The sequence below is a fragment of the Acromyrmex echinatior genome, chromosome 5 (assembly GCF_024713525.1).
Source record: "Acromyrmex echinatior isolate Ae372 chromosome 5, ASM2471352v2, whole genome shotgun sequence".
Taxonomy (NCBI): domain Eukaryota; kingdom Metazoa; phylum Arthropoda; class Insecta; order Hymenoptera; family Formicidae; genus Acromyrmex; species Acromyrmex echinatior.
This window is the reverse complement of record NC_141856.1, coordinates 13965111-13979668: the sequence shown is the minus strand read 5'-3', so window position 1 is coordinate 13979668 and position 14558 is coordinate 13965111. Positions and strand designations below refer to the sequence as shown.

At 34.0% G+C, this 14558-nt stretch overlaps 1 protein-coding gene across 1 annotated transcript in view; it reads left to right on the top strand.

Moving 5' to 3' along the window:
• Positions 1-3893: 3893 nt before the first annotated feature.
• The window catches only part of LOC105151310 (uncharacterized), a 30602-nt gene continuing 19937 nt past the window's right edge, over positions 3894-14558 (top strand). The window contains exons 1-2 of the mRNA XM_011064959.2: positions 3894-4869; positions 8878-8976. Of these exons, the coding sequence (XP_011063261.1) occupies positions 4668-4869; positions 8878-8976 (301 nt within the window). The 5' untranslated portion in view covers positions 3894-4667. The remainder of the gene's footprint in view (positions 4870-8877; positions 8977-14558) is intronic.

Below are 14558 nucleotides of genomic sequence, written 5' to 3'. Positions count from 1 at the left end.
TACAGCTTTTCGCACGCCCGTGTCGCTACCGGGAACCGTATTCGTAGAGTGTGAGAGTAAGCAATTTTCTTCCGAAGATGGAGCGGCCCTGGGACATCGTCGGTGCTCCAGGGAGAACGTATGACGATGCGAGTGAGCGAGTGAGTGAATATGATTGATGCGGTTTGTCGGTCTTGCCTGACGTCCAACATCTCGTCTTGCGTCATGCTCGTGGATACTTACGCCCTCGACGACGACGACGACGACGATGACGACGACGACGACGATGATGACGGCGACACTCTCGGTGTTACAACCGGCTACACTTTGCGCATTCAGTCGCGGGATTGTACTATGCTGAACCGCTACATCTCGATTTCCCAGCGTACGCGCAGAGAATCATCTGCCAGGAAATATATAGTATCATCTCAAGAAACTTAGTTGAATTTTTCTTAGTTATATGCACTCCAGCGAAAGAGTTCTCGTGAAAAGAGAACAAGATACTGCATTATTCTGAGAATCCAATTTAACAAATGTATTATTGTCTATATAATGATATTTATCATTGTGATTATTTATATAAATGAGCCATTTTATGACAAAAATAGTATCTGATCGTTCTGCGATTTAGTAATAATATTGCATTTGTATATTTATTAAATAATTACAATATGTTAAAAGCATAATGAAATGTCAAAATTATGTGTCGTTTTTGTGGAAAATTATATGACAATATTGAAATGCATTCAAGATGATATCGCAATCTATTCCTTGCAATCTAAACATTAAATGATGATTACATCGTTAACTCCTTTATTAGTCGTTAGACTTTCATAGAACTAATTATAAAAGTGATTTCCGAGATGTGGACGTTTTACCATGGTTTTTGAGATATATTGTCAATATGTGTGCATGCGTGTGTGTGAGTGTGCGTGTGTGCGTGCGTGCGTGTGTGTGTTTTGTGTGTGTGTGTGTGTGTGTGTGTGTGTGTATCATGGAATATGTGACATTTCTTAGGATACAACTTTAACAAGTTGCATGTCTGTTAAATTCTGTTATGTTTGGCTTTCGCATCTGATTCGTTTCAGTGCAATGCTGCGTTGTAGCAGCGAACAAGCATGTAGCATGATAATTAAATTGTGCCATGAATCATATTAATTTATGGATGTAACGGCATAACTATACTCCGACTACTCGGAAAAGCTCTATATAAACAATTATTTATATCACTTAATTTATTCAAAAATTTTATATCTTCAAATTGCAACTTTTAAATATTCATTATTCTAATAACTATTAAAATAATTAGTATTTAAATTTAATTTAGCATTAACTTAATAATTACTGAGTTTATTTACACAAACATTTCCGTAAATAATTTCGCAACCGTTATCATGATGAATAAGCGCACCAAAAATGAATTCGTAATCTCGTCTTATCGGATAAAAAAAAACGGAGAGAAATGCAATAAATTAAAGTATCAATTATCAATGCAGTGGAAGATTTTGTGTTTTTTATATGTCTTTTATTTATGCGCGATTGAATTAAAGCTTTTGTTCACTCACTGTTATGTTAAATTATGCCATCAGAACGAGGAAATATACAATAAGAATTCTTGCAAATTATATTTCAATAAAACAACATTTGCAATCAATAGAATTGACTTACAAAATATACTGAAAATTATCGTTTTGTTTTAGGAAGAAATTAAATCATATTTATTTCTATATATTATATTAATTTGACAGTTTAACTGTGGACATAGCTTATTTATGTTTCTAATTATATATGCATTATTTATTTCTAAATATATAATTATTTATTAATTAATTAATGAAATGAAAGGGGAGTTTTTGGTATTTAAGTCAATATTAACTTTGTATATAAATGTTATTTTATATTGAAACATTTTAATATATTTTGTAAGAATTTTTACTTATGTGTATTATTACGCTTCTAATGTTATAATTTGATATAAACAAAAGTCTTAAACGTTAAAGTAGACAAGTAACAAACACTGCATACATTTTTGGCAACAAAAATTAAGCCTATTACACACAATGTAAATAATTATTAATTATCGAAATATGCGAAATTGCATCGAAAATTCTGCTTTATTGGAAGTCACGTCAGTTCGGAAAAACACCGTTGTCGCTTCGACAGGCGATTAAACCGTTAAAACTGTTTGACGCTTGATAAACTTTATTGCCGCTCGATATCGTGTTAGATTTATCCCTTCAGAGCGTATCATAAAAGATTTTCAACGTTCCTATCGAAGATATGCGCGCGCTCGATTTTATGAAAGAGCAAAGATTAAAGTAAATTCTTGTCTGAGCTAACACAGGAAAAATCTGTCATAAGGTATGTCAGTCATTTAATATTGCTTTAAATTTTAACATTCCTAAACATACAATTTTTTAATCTGTTGTCAAACATTTAAATCACGTCAACAAACAAAAATGTCACCTATTATTTTTTGCCTATCTACAAGGAAAAAAAAGATATAGTTTTTATATAACTAAAAAAATTTAGTTGTGAGCAATATAGAAACATCATCCTAGTTATCTTCATGTAATAGGTATGTGTATGATTGATACGATTTATTTATTTTGATGTGTCAATGTTAGTACATCAATGTAGTTAAGTGCGATTGCCAACCAAAACTTGGTTGGGGGATCATTTATTTATGGAGAAATTATATATCCGTATAGTTGCCGTGACAATATAAAACATGATGTATAATAATAAGAATTAAATTATTAATCAGAATTTCTTACATTATGCTATAAATTAAGTTGCAATTTCCAAAAGCAAAAGTGACTCACCACGCTTACAATTAAAAATATGTATATATGAAATGCCGTCATTGCTGCAACATAACTTAATCTAATCATAACACTATGGTTCAAGCAACTACATAAATAATTGCTCCATATTTTAATCTATTCAATCTAAATGATATCATTAGATTTCTCTGTAGACTAATCATACTGTTTTTTCTGTGTACAAATATTTAATTTTGATCGCATCATACATATATTAGCTCTTATCTAAAGTTTACATATATTTGATTTTTCATGTATCATTAATACTAAATATAATAAATTGTTTATATCTTTCAAACTTATTTTTCCAAATAGATACTATCTAAGTATATAATTCCCTGAAAGAGCGATGGACGTGATCTAGAAACTTCTCAACCACAGCCACGAAGATTTCATCTCTTTCGAAATCTCATCTTCCCGAAAATATCGAAGATCATCCTTGCGGTCATAAAAGCGCGGAGCTCTCTTTCACCTTCGCCCTCGTTGCCTAAATTTTCCAAGTTCGCTCCTTGTATCCAGCAGCATCCACCATCACGATGGGTGTTGAAGGACGAACGCCGAGCGGCGTACGTGCATGTACGTTCAAGTGTGCGAGGGCAGCGCGCAAATATCAATCAGTGGAGTCAAGAGTGGAATCAGGGTGGCCGAGTGGTTCCACATAATGCTGCAACCAGGAGGTGAGAGAGCGTAGCGCGCAACGTGTATCTCGTGTTCGCTGGCCGGTGCAGTTCAGACACACTCGTACAGACGTGAACCTACGCGCACATATAGCAGAAGCACAAACGCATACAAGCATAAAACCCCATCAGCAACCCCTCATGCGGTACCGCAGCAACGACCACCGGTAGCGTTCGGTAGCGTCGTCAGCCCCACTCCCTTTCATGGCTCGACGATCGTCCACGTGTTGGTTTGTGCGTGTATCACCACGTATACAGGGAGCAACCCGGTGTGTGTGTGGGTGGAGTGGAATGGAGGAGGCGTGCCCGGGAGGCGGGACCCGGGACCAAAATCTTGGTGTGCATCGCACTTCTGTGTGGGTGTTCTCCCTCTCCATATAAACGCCGACGTTGTATGCGTCGTTCGTGTAGCTCTCTCCGTCCCTGTTCTTCTCTACGTCCGCCGCTCTTGCGACCGTCATCGCATGGGAGTCCCTCCACTATCAGACCCGTTAACAGCAGTCGGCGTCGAGGCACCCGCTCTAACAGCTAACGTCTCTCACATCCCCGGGTTTAAGCCGGTGCTCCGCCGTTTCCCGACCTGTCCTGTCCGGCCGATGGACTGCACGAAAATCAGTGTCACTGACAACCAAAAGTCTCGTCTCTTACGCGACACGTATTTATTGTCGCAAAATAGACAAAAACTGTCCTGTGAAGCTGGGGGCCTATCCAGATATTGACGAATCATCATTACCAGCAGACTGCTCCGAGTGTCTTGACTGTGGCAAAAGAATCTCTAGTGCTTGTACTACCACGAGATTGATGTTGACATCCCATGAAAGGATGAAGTCCGTGAACAGGTAGTTCTAGAAAGGATTGTACCAAAGATACTTGGAGTTGTATACATTGCTGAAGAAGACACATTCTTTACTTAAAAAATTACCAAACAAACAATTTCGATATTTGTTGAGAATCATTGTTTCTGAAGACACAAGTTTCCAAATATTTAAAAAATTCTTAGAGGCTGCCAACGTCTTTGAAAGGATATTCTGGATAATTTCATTTGAAATTAGATTAGGAAAGATTGTGTATGTTTGTTTATTGCTGAGAAACTTAAAGATTGCAAGCGTATGTTGGAGGAGGAGATGCGAATGTTGTGTGTAGTGACGCGAAAGTTGTAAAACGGTGAACGGACTCGAGGTCCAGGATGATGGAAGTGCAGCAACAACACTCACCTGTAGGGGTGGGTCCATTAGACTTTTCGAGACGAGGAGTTGCCGAGGCATCAGCATTTCGAGTTGTCAAGCCCAAACAACCGGCTTCGTCGCTTGTACATCAACAACCATTGCCGCCGGAAACCAACAACAACGAAAATCTTCAAGAAAATTCGCAGATTCCCATCGATGAAGGTAAGATTTCTTGAATGATTTATTAAAGCTAAATTATCACTATATTTATTAGTTAGATGTTATTTTTTAGCATTTTTAAATATTAACCAGAATATTTTTTAAGCGCATTTTAAGAATGATATTTTATAATAATTTTAGTATTGTTATAATAAGAAACAAACTCATATAATAATTCTTTTATTCTCATTAACAATATTTAATAAATAAATATAAAATAAATCAAGTAAAATGAAATATTGTATTTGTGTGTACATACAAGAATGATTTTAAGCTATAGATAAAATTAAATTATAGATAAAAAATAACAAATAAAATTTTTAAGCAAAAAATATATAAACCTATATAATCAATTTTGTGTTACTCATAAAACTAAATTGTAGATAAAAAGTTATAGATAAAAAATTGTAGATAAAAGGTGTATACAAACACAGAATGATTTCTGGTAAGACAAATCGTAACACAGTAGATCATTACAGCTTTATTGTTTGCCAACGTTAAATACTGCAGATAAAATGATTACCAACAATCTTTCCTAATTGTAGGTGAAATGTTGAGGCAAATATTAATTTGTAAGTAAATAATGAAATAAACTCAATATTATTTACTACATAATATTTACTACATAATATTTGTAAAATATTTTTAATCAAAGAAAAATTATCAATCCATTTAACGAATTTTTCAGGGATATGAAAATATACGTAACACAATTATATTTTCTCAAACTTCAGAATTAAAATATTTATATTTCGTCAGTAATACTCGCATATTTATAGATAATATATGCAATGGACGATTATCGCGATTAAAAATCCGGTATTCATCAATAATTCCGATCGAGACACCCACACGAGCTGATCAAATCCCAAATATACTGACTGTAGAATGCAGAGAAAGCCCCCATATTCCACATAATCAGCCGAAACATATCGCGTTCAGGCCTTTGACATCTCCAGCCGTATGCCGCTCGCTGACGCAGCGCTCCCGACTCTCACCCCGTGCCCATCTCTCGCCTGTCATCATCCTATCTATTACCTGCCTATTACCCTTGCAACGTGGCGTTTACGCGGTGGCTCCTGCAACTCGCGTCGACACCTGAGCTTGTGGCACACGCGTGAGGATCGCGCGCGAGAGCAAGCGAGACACGGGATGCTCACGCACAAACACGCACACGCGCGTGCAGGTACGTAGGGGGGCTGTCATCGTGCACAACGGTCTGTTCAACAGGTGAAAGGGGATGGCTGGTATTAGACGGCTGCCTATACTAATACCCCGCTACTAATCGTGGTAACAGGCTAAACGCAATAATATCGAGCTATAGGCGTTGATCTAAGCGGTTTAAGCGATAATTGCCAGGTGATAGGCAGCTCATCGAGGGGTTGCCTGCTGTTCTGCTACTTGTACCCGTTAAGATATTCAGAAATTCCGTTTGGTAGTTGAAGCTTGGAAGTTATATGAGGACATTTCTACTTATTTGCAGAATTATTGTTCCTTATGATTGAAAGGAAAAAAGATATTTATATTCCTTGTAACATTTGAATTCTTATTTCTTTCAACAGTAAGCTTAGGAAAAAGTTAATTATTCAAAAAAAGTGTCTAATCTCTGTGTAAACGTGTTTGGACTTCCACTCATTTAAGTACCTCAATCTTTTGTTCTTTGCATATTGATTAGAGAATTCAATTGTGTAAAGTATATTTTTAATTATAATGTATATTCTATCGAATCTATTTTTTCCATTCCTCGTTTGGAAAAATCTTGCGACTCAAAGCTTTTAACGCGAAACGATTTTCTTGGTCCTAACAGACCGCCTCTAAATTCTTTGGATTTTTCCAATCTGTCAATCGACTGTTTTTATCGATGATTTCCACAGCAAATCACATTGGCCTTACCATTTTATAGATTTATGACAGACCGATAGCGCGAAACGTGTGCGAGACTACGCAAGATAAACGTAGTCGCGCGAGCAAACGGCACAATATCACCGATGTTCTCGCTAGCTAACAAACACGAGTTACCTGCATTGTGTATACACGCGTATCAATGTATTACACCAGACCACCTTATCTCAAGCGTGTGGTATGCGCTCGTTGTATAGAAACATATGATTTATTTCTGATAATCCTGGCAAGAATGAGACAGCCTTTGCGGCGTGGAGTGTCTAATCTCTCTTCGTGCTATCTCAGATTATCCCAGTCGGTCCTCTATATTGCCCGGATTACAGATTTCTCTCGCTTTTTTTGGTCGATTCTTAGTATAACTGAACGACCGATATCTCGTTATCGATAGATCTTGCGGCGATTACCGAGAGTTACGGAAATGATATATCATATCGGATATGACAATAAATTTATTGTTCTCCGCAAATATTTATTATAATTAAAAATATAAGAAATATATTGCCAAATTTTCATTATTAACAGTCTTTTCTCCTTTTGGATTATTAATTTTAATTTTTTTGTTATAAAATAACGTTATTATTGATATATTTTATTTGAATTATTGAATTATATACTTTATTTCTAACATCACGTTTCTTAATATTAATAAATTTAATACTATCGTAATTTAGATAAATTTTACCTTAATTTAAAAGACATACACACTTATAATAAGTATAATTATAGTGTAAATATTTTATTATCGAAAAAAAATTCTAACGCAGTTATACTTTGCCTTATCTTATTTATCACCATTAACAAAGTTTTATTTTGCATTTTATTTCTGATTAGATTTTTGTCTTTATTCAACAATAAAATGAAGAGATTGACGCATGTACAATATGATATCGATGTAGAAAAAAATAGATTTGATTTAGCTCAATTAAATTGAATGATTAGATAGGTTCTACACTCATCGCCGTAAAGCATCGGATTTTATCGGACCTGTGTAAGAAAACCAACAAGGATTACAGTATGATCATTTATGATCAGTGGAACTGCAACTTTTCTTGACAATCGCGATTTATTTCTCATTGCCATAGTTACAGACTTCTTTTTTACGTTGCTACGATATCAAAAATTGTTAATTTTCAGATTATTGAGCAATAAAGTAAATGTGTTTTGAATGTTTTTATCTATATTTGTAACTTAAAATATCATAATAACTTTGTATATGAATTTTATAGATGTAATATTAAGCTATCAATTTTATCAATTTTAATTGCTTTACAATTCGCTACTCATTGGTGATCCGCGTGAAAAAATTGTTGAATAAGTTGTGTCATTTTTAATATATAAATCTTTTAGTTTACGACAGTATAATCGTGCCGATATTAATTCGATACCGCATAGTTTTTGACATTCCGTACTCCAAGCAAAAAACGAGGATTTGTTTAATTAATCATCGGGATGGCGAATTGGCGTGAAGTCTTCGAACTTTAATCCTCCATCGAAACGATCAAAGAAACCAAGGATGGATGGCGGATGTTCGGGGATAGGAATGCAGGTTTCGGGGAGAAAGAGAGCGAGTAATGGCCAAGGCAAGGTTGATAAATAGGAGGAGGGTTTCTCCTCCTTTCTAATAAAGACGCTCTTGTCGAGGGGTTGATCTTTCCTACGAACTAGGAATACTAAATTTGTCAGGACTTGAGATGTCATTGCAGTTAGTAGCTGACGGGGTAACGATGCATAAACAATCGAGAAAATACCCAATCGATTCACCATTTGTAATACTATTTTTTCACATGAGATTTCGCGTATACTGCCTTTCAATGTCAAACCGTAATCGATTTAATTGTAATGTATTTGTTCGATTATTTTAACATTTTACATTATATTTTTAATATAAAATAAAATAGGAATTTATCATAAAACATATTTGATAGAAACGTCTTTATTATAACAAACGTGTAATATAAAAATTAATGTTTAATACGTATTATAAATGTTACATATGTAAAATGTTTTAATACATATTACTATACGTCTAGATTAATTTTTAATACAAGAGATTAATAAATTATATTTGTTTAACTGTTTTAATAAATATTATGTAATTGTCTTTTTTAGGAGGATGCAATGTTCGTTTAATGTTTCCGAGACTGTGGGCACCTTTTGGGAATGCCACGGAAGTTACGAATCTGCCACCTTTACCAAAGAGTCACTCAGGTAAGTGTATCATAGAAGAGCCAATAATTCGCTTTATCATAAGTTCGTACATTTAATCAAATTATAACGATAAAAGGATTTTTTAATATCAAAATGCAGTAGTGCACTCTTAACTTATTGCATTTGCAAAAGTTCTAAATTTTAATATTTTACTGTATCATATATTTCATATTATTTTCATATATTTCCATCTCGAAATGAAAAACAATAGAAAAAGCATTTATAAAAATAATTTGGACTTTGTCCTAATAATAATGCTTTTCATTAACAAAGAAATCTTTTATCAAAAATTAATGTTATGATTATATTTTAAAATTAAAATGTATCGAGTATCAAATTATGTATACATATCATTTTGCGCGAGTTTACTTGTTACTGATTATTATTGTTCGTTACACTGATTATTGTTGTTTATTACCTCACATCGTTTGCTGCAGATTTATTATGAATAAATACTACGTATATATAATACATTTTTAAATATTATTATTAAATGTTTAAAGAAACTGCGCTTAGGACGCAGAGTCGGCGCTTTAAACACACAATTGTCGCTGTACTTACATTTGCCGTTGCTTTTTACTTCTCTTCGGAAGGTGTAGACGGGCGGGTGTAGAGTCGACCTTTCGCCTCGTAGTGATGATGGTTTCCTCTTCAGCCCGGATGACGGCAGGTTTTTATTTACCAATCATTAAGAACGACCGGTCGTCGTCGACGATTGGGATAAATGGTAGCACGCGTCATACCACGCACAGACATGGGCCTTTCTAACTCCTGCCGGCCCAATTGGAGCGGATTAGAGGCGCGGGTATAGGGATTCGGTCCGTCGGCTCCTTTGTGCTTGTACCTACCCTGAATTAGTAACATCTTGTCATGTTAAATGTCCGTGCATATTCTCTTCCTACTTCTTCCGCGCGCGAGCGCGCGCGCGCGTGCACGTGGCCATTCATCTGCTCCGTTCATTCTCAGACATGATAAGATCAACCGCGTTACTACTTTTATCGTCGCGTTTACGTCGCCGCTCTGCCAAGATTTGAGTCGCGCAAACATAGTGCTGCTTGAGCAATATCATATTATTATTTATATAGATTATCATTGCTATCTTTATTATAGAACGTGCAATAGATCAAGAAAATCGTCGAAAGAAGCTATTTTAAGACAAGTAAGCGGAAATTTATTCTGTGATTTGTTATTGTATATTTGTGATTAGAATATTGTGTTGATATAATGAAAATCCTCAACAATCTTGACGTGTAGTAAATAATAAGGTACAACAAATTTTTTAGCATTTTTACAAGCAAATGAACTTTAGTATTTATTTCCTTCTAAAATTTTAAATTGTATGATTTTGAAAAATGCAGATACATATTGATAATAGAAATAATTTTATAGCGTAACAATACCTATATTGTAACGTGCTGTCTAAATATTGATCTTTAGTATAGATGACTTTTCGGTTCTTTAATTCTATATATGATGGTCATTCATATGTAGAATTAAATCCGGATTAATTTTTATTGCTTTAACAAATATATAAAAATTATTAAGTGATTCTTATATATACCTTTAAGTTTGAGGAAGTATTTGTAAGATTGTGCATTTAAAAAAAATTGTATATAAATGTTGTAATTAATTACTTGATGTTCCTAGTTTTTCGAAGAAAAGAAATATGCAGGAATAATACAATAATGTGTACTAAGAGTTAAGAAAATATAACTTAAAAATTTGTAAGTACGTATATTATTTCCGTTTGACGTTGAATAGACAGGAAGTAAAATTTTTATTTATATTCTTGATTAATATATGAGATATCTTTAATGAGTAAACTCGATCGACGATTTCAGCGTATAAATGTTTCTTGCGAATTGATAAGACGATTCTTGACAAGGGGATGACGATACCGAAGATGGTTGTGGACATGGATTAATAAAGGAAGGCCAAGTCGGGGGGAACAATTAGATCGAGTTAACGGCCAACTTTAATCTTCTGTCGTCCGTCAGTCGCTTACTGCGTAGTGATCTGCCGCTATTAGAACCGTTATACCCTTCAAACCCCTTCCGTGCTGACGATTCATGGAAAAAGATACGCGTGACCTTTGCCGCGCAAGCGACGTCAATAGAGCCGAGTGACAGGACGATGTGGGTTTTCAAAAACGGATTTTTCATCCAGCCGTCAGTGGAAGTTTAAAGTTAATCCTATCATAAGAAGCAATATCAGGGTGTACTTATGAAAAAATTTAAAAGAAAAGATTTTAACTCGAATTGATTTAGACAGATTATGATCTATTTTAATGATAAATGCATGTGAATTAATATTATTAATAATATAATTTTTTTTCATTCAATTGAAGTAAATCTTGATACTTAATTCATATGCAATTTTTTTGTAAATACACTTGTTATAATCTGCACGCCGATTCAATTTATCAGACTTATAATGCAATCGCAAACTAAAAAGTTAAAATATTAATGTTCGAATTAAATTAATCAATTAACAATGATGATGAATATAAGTATCTTAAAAACTTGAAAAGATCTTATTGCGAAAAATATCACTTTAGCTAATGATTAAACTTGAAATATATATCATATCTTGACAATCTCGATTCTCCGAGCGACATGTTGAAATGGCGCATATTTTGAATCTGCGCGCAATTCATAAAATTGAAAAACGTATTTGTAAAAATTTGCATACAAATATTCTTAAGCATATTGTTAAGATTCACTTCAATTAAAAAAATAGAATTATTTCCCTTAATTGATTTATTCTTCTCGATTCAATTTCTGCTTATAATTATTTATATATATTTTTTGAAAAATGATGTTTTCTCGCTGATTGCTGGTTATTGCGACAAATATTTCTACATATCTCGATGGTTGAATTAGTAAACTGAAAAAAATTGACTAAATCTTAATACATATTATATATTTTTTTAGTAATGTATAGTAATTAATTTAGAAATTAAGGCAAATGACAGTATAACATAATTGTTGAAGCGTTATTGCGTAAAACAACAGTATAATTTAATTGTACTGTTGTTTTGTGCAGTATTTATTTGAATATATTTCAATTTGAACGTTTCGACTTTTTTTTGAGTCATCATCAGCGATACATAATTCTTTAAATCTCTGACACTTCCCTCATATAACATAGATAGCCACTTGGATAATCCCAAGTGAGATGCATGAATTTCATTATATTTTTTATTAAAAATTTGTTAGATGATGAGAGAAGCGATTAAAAACAAGAGTTAAATATTATAAGAATAGTATATGCGTTCGTGTAAGAAACATTGTAAAAACATATCATTAGTCGGAATAGAATAAAATAACACGTGTTGGTTAACACGAATGCATATACGAGTACAATATTCAAGTAATATTTAATACTTGTAATATTTGATACTGTATTAACAGTTTCAATTTTGTTTTGCCTTGATCAACATGTGTTATTTTATTCTATTCTAATGATATTTTTACAATATGTCTCACACAAATACATATACAATATTCTTGTAATATTTAACACTTGTAATATTTGACTTGTAATATTTAACATCATATATCGACAGTCTCAACTTCGTCTTGCCTTGATCAACACGTGTTATTTCTATTTTAACAATTTTAGTGATTTCTTGGCTCGCAATTTATAAAATGCAGTTTAAAAAACGTGTTTGCAAAAATACGCATACGAATATTTATTAAGTATCGCTTTATAACAAGAAATAGGATAATTTTTCTTAAGTAAAATCATTTCATTTTATATGATAACTCAAGTTACGTATAATATTTAACGAACAAGTTGACAAGTTCTTACTTTGGCTCGTTCACCAGGTTTCTATGTCAACTACATTCTGGAAACTTTGTCTTGCTCATCCCGTAAGCAACTCCGAGCACTTTACGCGAATATAGCGAACGCGCATCAGTGGCAGAACCGTCCGCGTCCGGGCAAAAACGATCTTGAAGTCGATTCAAGAAGTTTCATTCACTGTATCGAGAGGCTGAAAGCCACTACACACCACGTGACATGCATCTCGAGACAGTGCCAGATGCATGTGTGTGCGTAAACACGCCTAGATTCGCAGGTCCCGTCAAACCCGGACCAAAGTTAAGCCCATCTGGATGGTCGTCAACCGTTTTTCTTACATTGCAGTTTGCATCGTCAGTTTTTAGCGCATTCCAGTCGACTCAGACGTAGCATTTGCGTAAGCACTTCTTCCTATCACGCTACGAGACACATCTGTCCGAGTTTCCTCCTCCTTTTTTATCCATTTTTATCTCGAGCTCTATTTTCCTGCTAATGAACCGAAAGCGATGTAATAGAATTGTTCTCATAATTACCACAAAATCCAAGTTCTTAAAAAAATATTTAATAAAATTAAGTTTTAATAATGTATTTATATTTATAGTGTCCATAATATTAAATTCTTCACGTGATTAAATTTTAAAACCTATGTCTTTGAAAATGTTTTAAGCCTTAATTAGTCGCACGAAAATACGTCGCTTAACAAAATGACTTAAAGTCATAACGATCTTATGCGACTTATCTAATGAAAACTTAATTAAAATAGAAAAATATTTACTACTAATTATTTTTTAAATTTACCGGCCCATAATTTTGGTATATATTCCAATAGTTAAATTAATGTTCAAAATCGTGAAGCATTGCTTTCAATCTGATCTATTCATTTATATTATAATAAAATAACATATATAAATATTCTCTTTTGCGACTTATACAAACACATACACACGTGCACATACAAATGTGCAAATTCTAAATTTAGGATAATATATTGCTTCGAATATATATTATAGAACCAAGAAAAAATTTGGATGTAATATTAATAATTTCATTAGCCCCTCCTTGTTTTTTCCTTTGTGCTTTTGACCGATGCAGTAAAGTACCTATCTGTTTTCTCGGACAGATCCCCGCAGGCGCGAGGCGCGTTTCTCATTACATTAGGCCACTCTGACTCGAGTCGTATTTTGATTCGATTGCAAAGCCACCAGGAGACACGATAATAATCGACCCCAACGATGAGGCTCGCGGAGAGCTTTAAATGCGATTAGCCGACATCAACGGCGGTGCATCATACGGGCTGGCACGTGACCGCGTGTCGCGCGCACGGATTATAAATATAATATACCGGGTGTGTGCGAGAGACGCAATATGAGTGGTCCGAAGCCGAAATTGCCGAATGCCGAGCATCGAGAGGGGCTGTGAGATACATTCTCGAGATCTCCGCCCTTATTTCTCTCGTAGCGAAACGAGATGCACGTGCCCGATTTCCGATTCATCCGACACCGTAAATCACAGCGAAACGAACTTTGATTATTAGACAAGTCCCACATTTCTGAATAATAATCAAACGTAATTCAACTTTAAATTATAACGATTTTATGTTAGAAATTCCGCGCTGTCTTCCTCGGTTTCTAGGATTTTGCAACCGAAATCTATTTCTTCTTAATTAATTTTAGAGAATATACTTTAAATTAATTTACATAACCTTTTTATTGCAATTTAAAATTTACTAAAAATTAATTGTATTTAATTTACAGTACAAATTACACTAAAAAAAGATT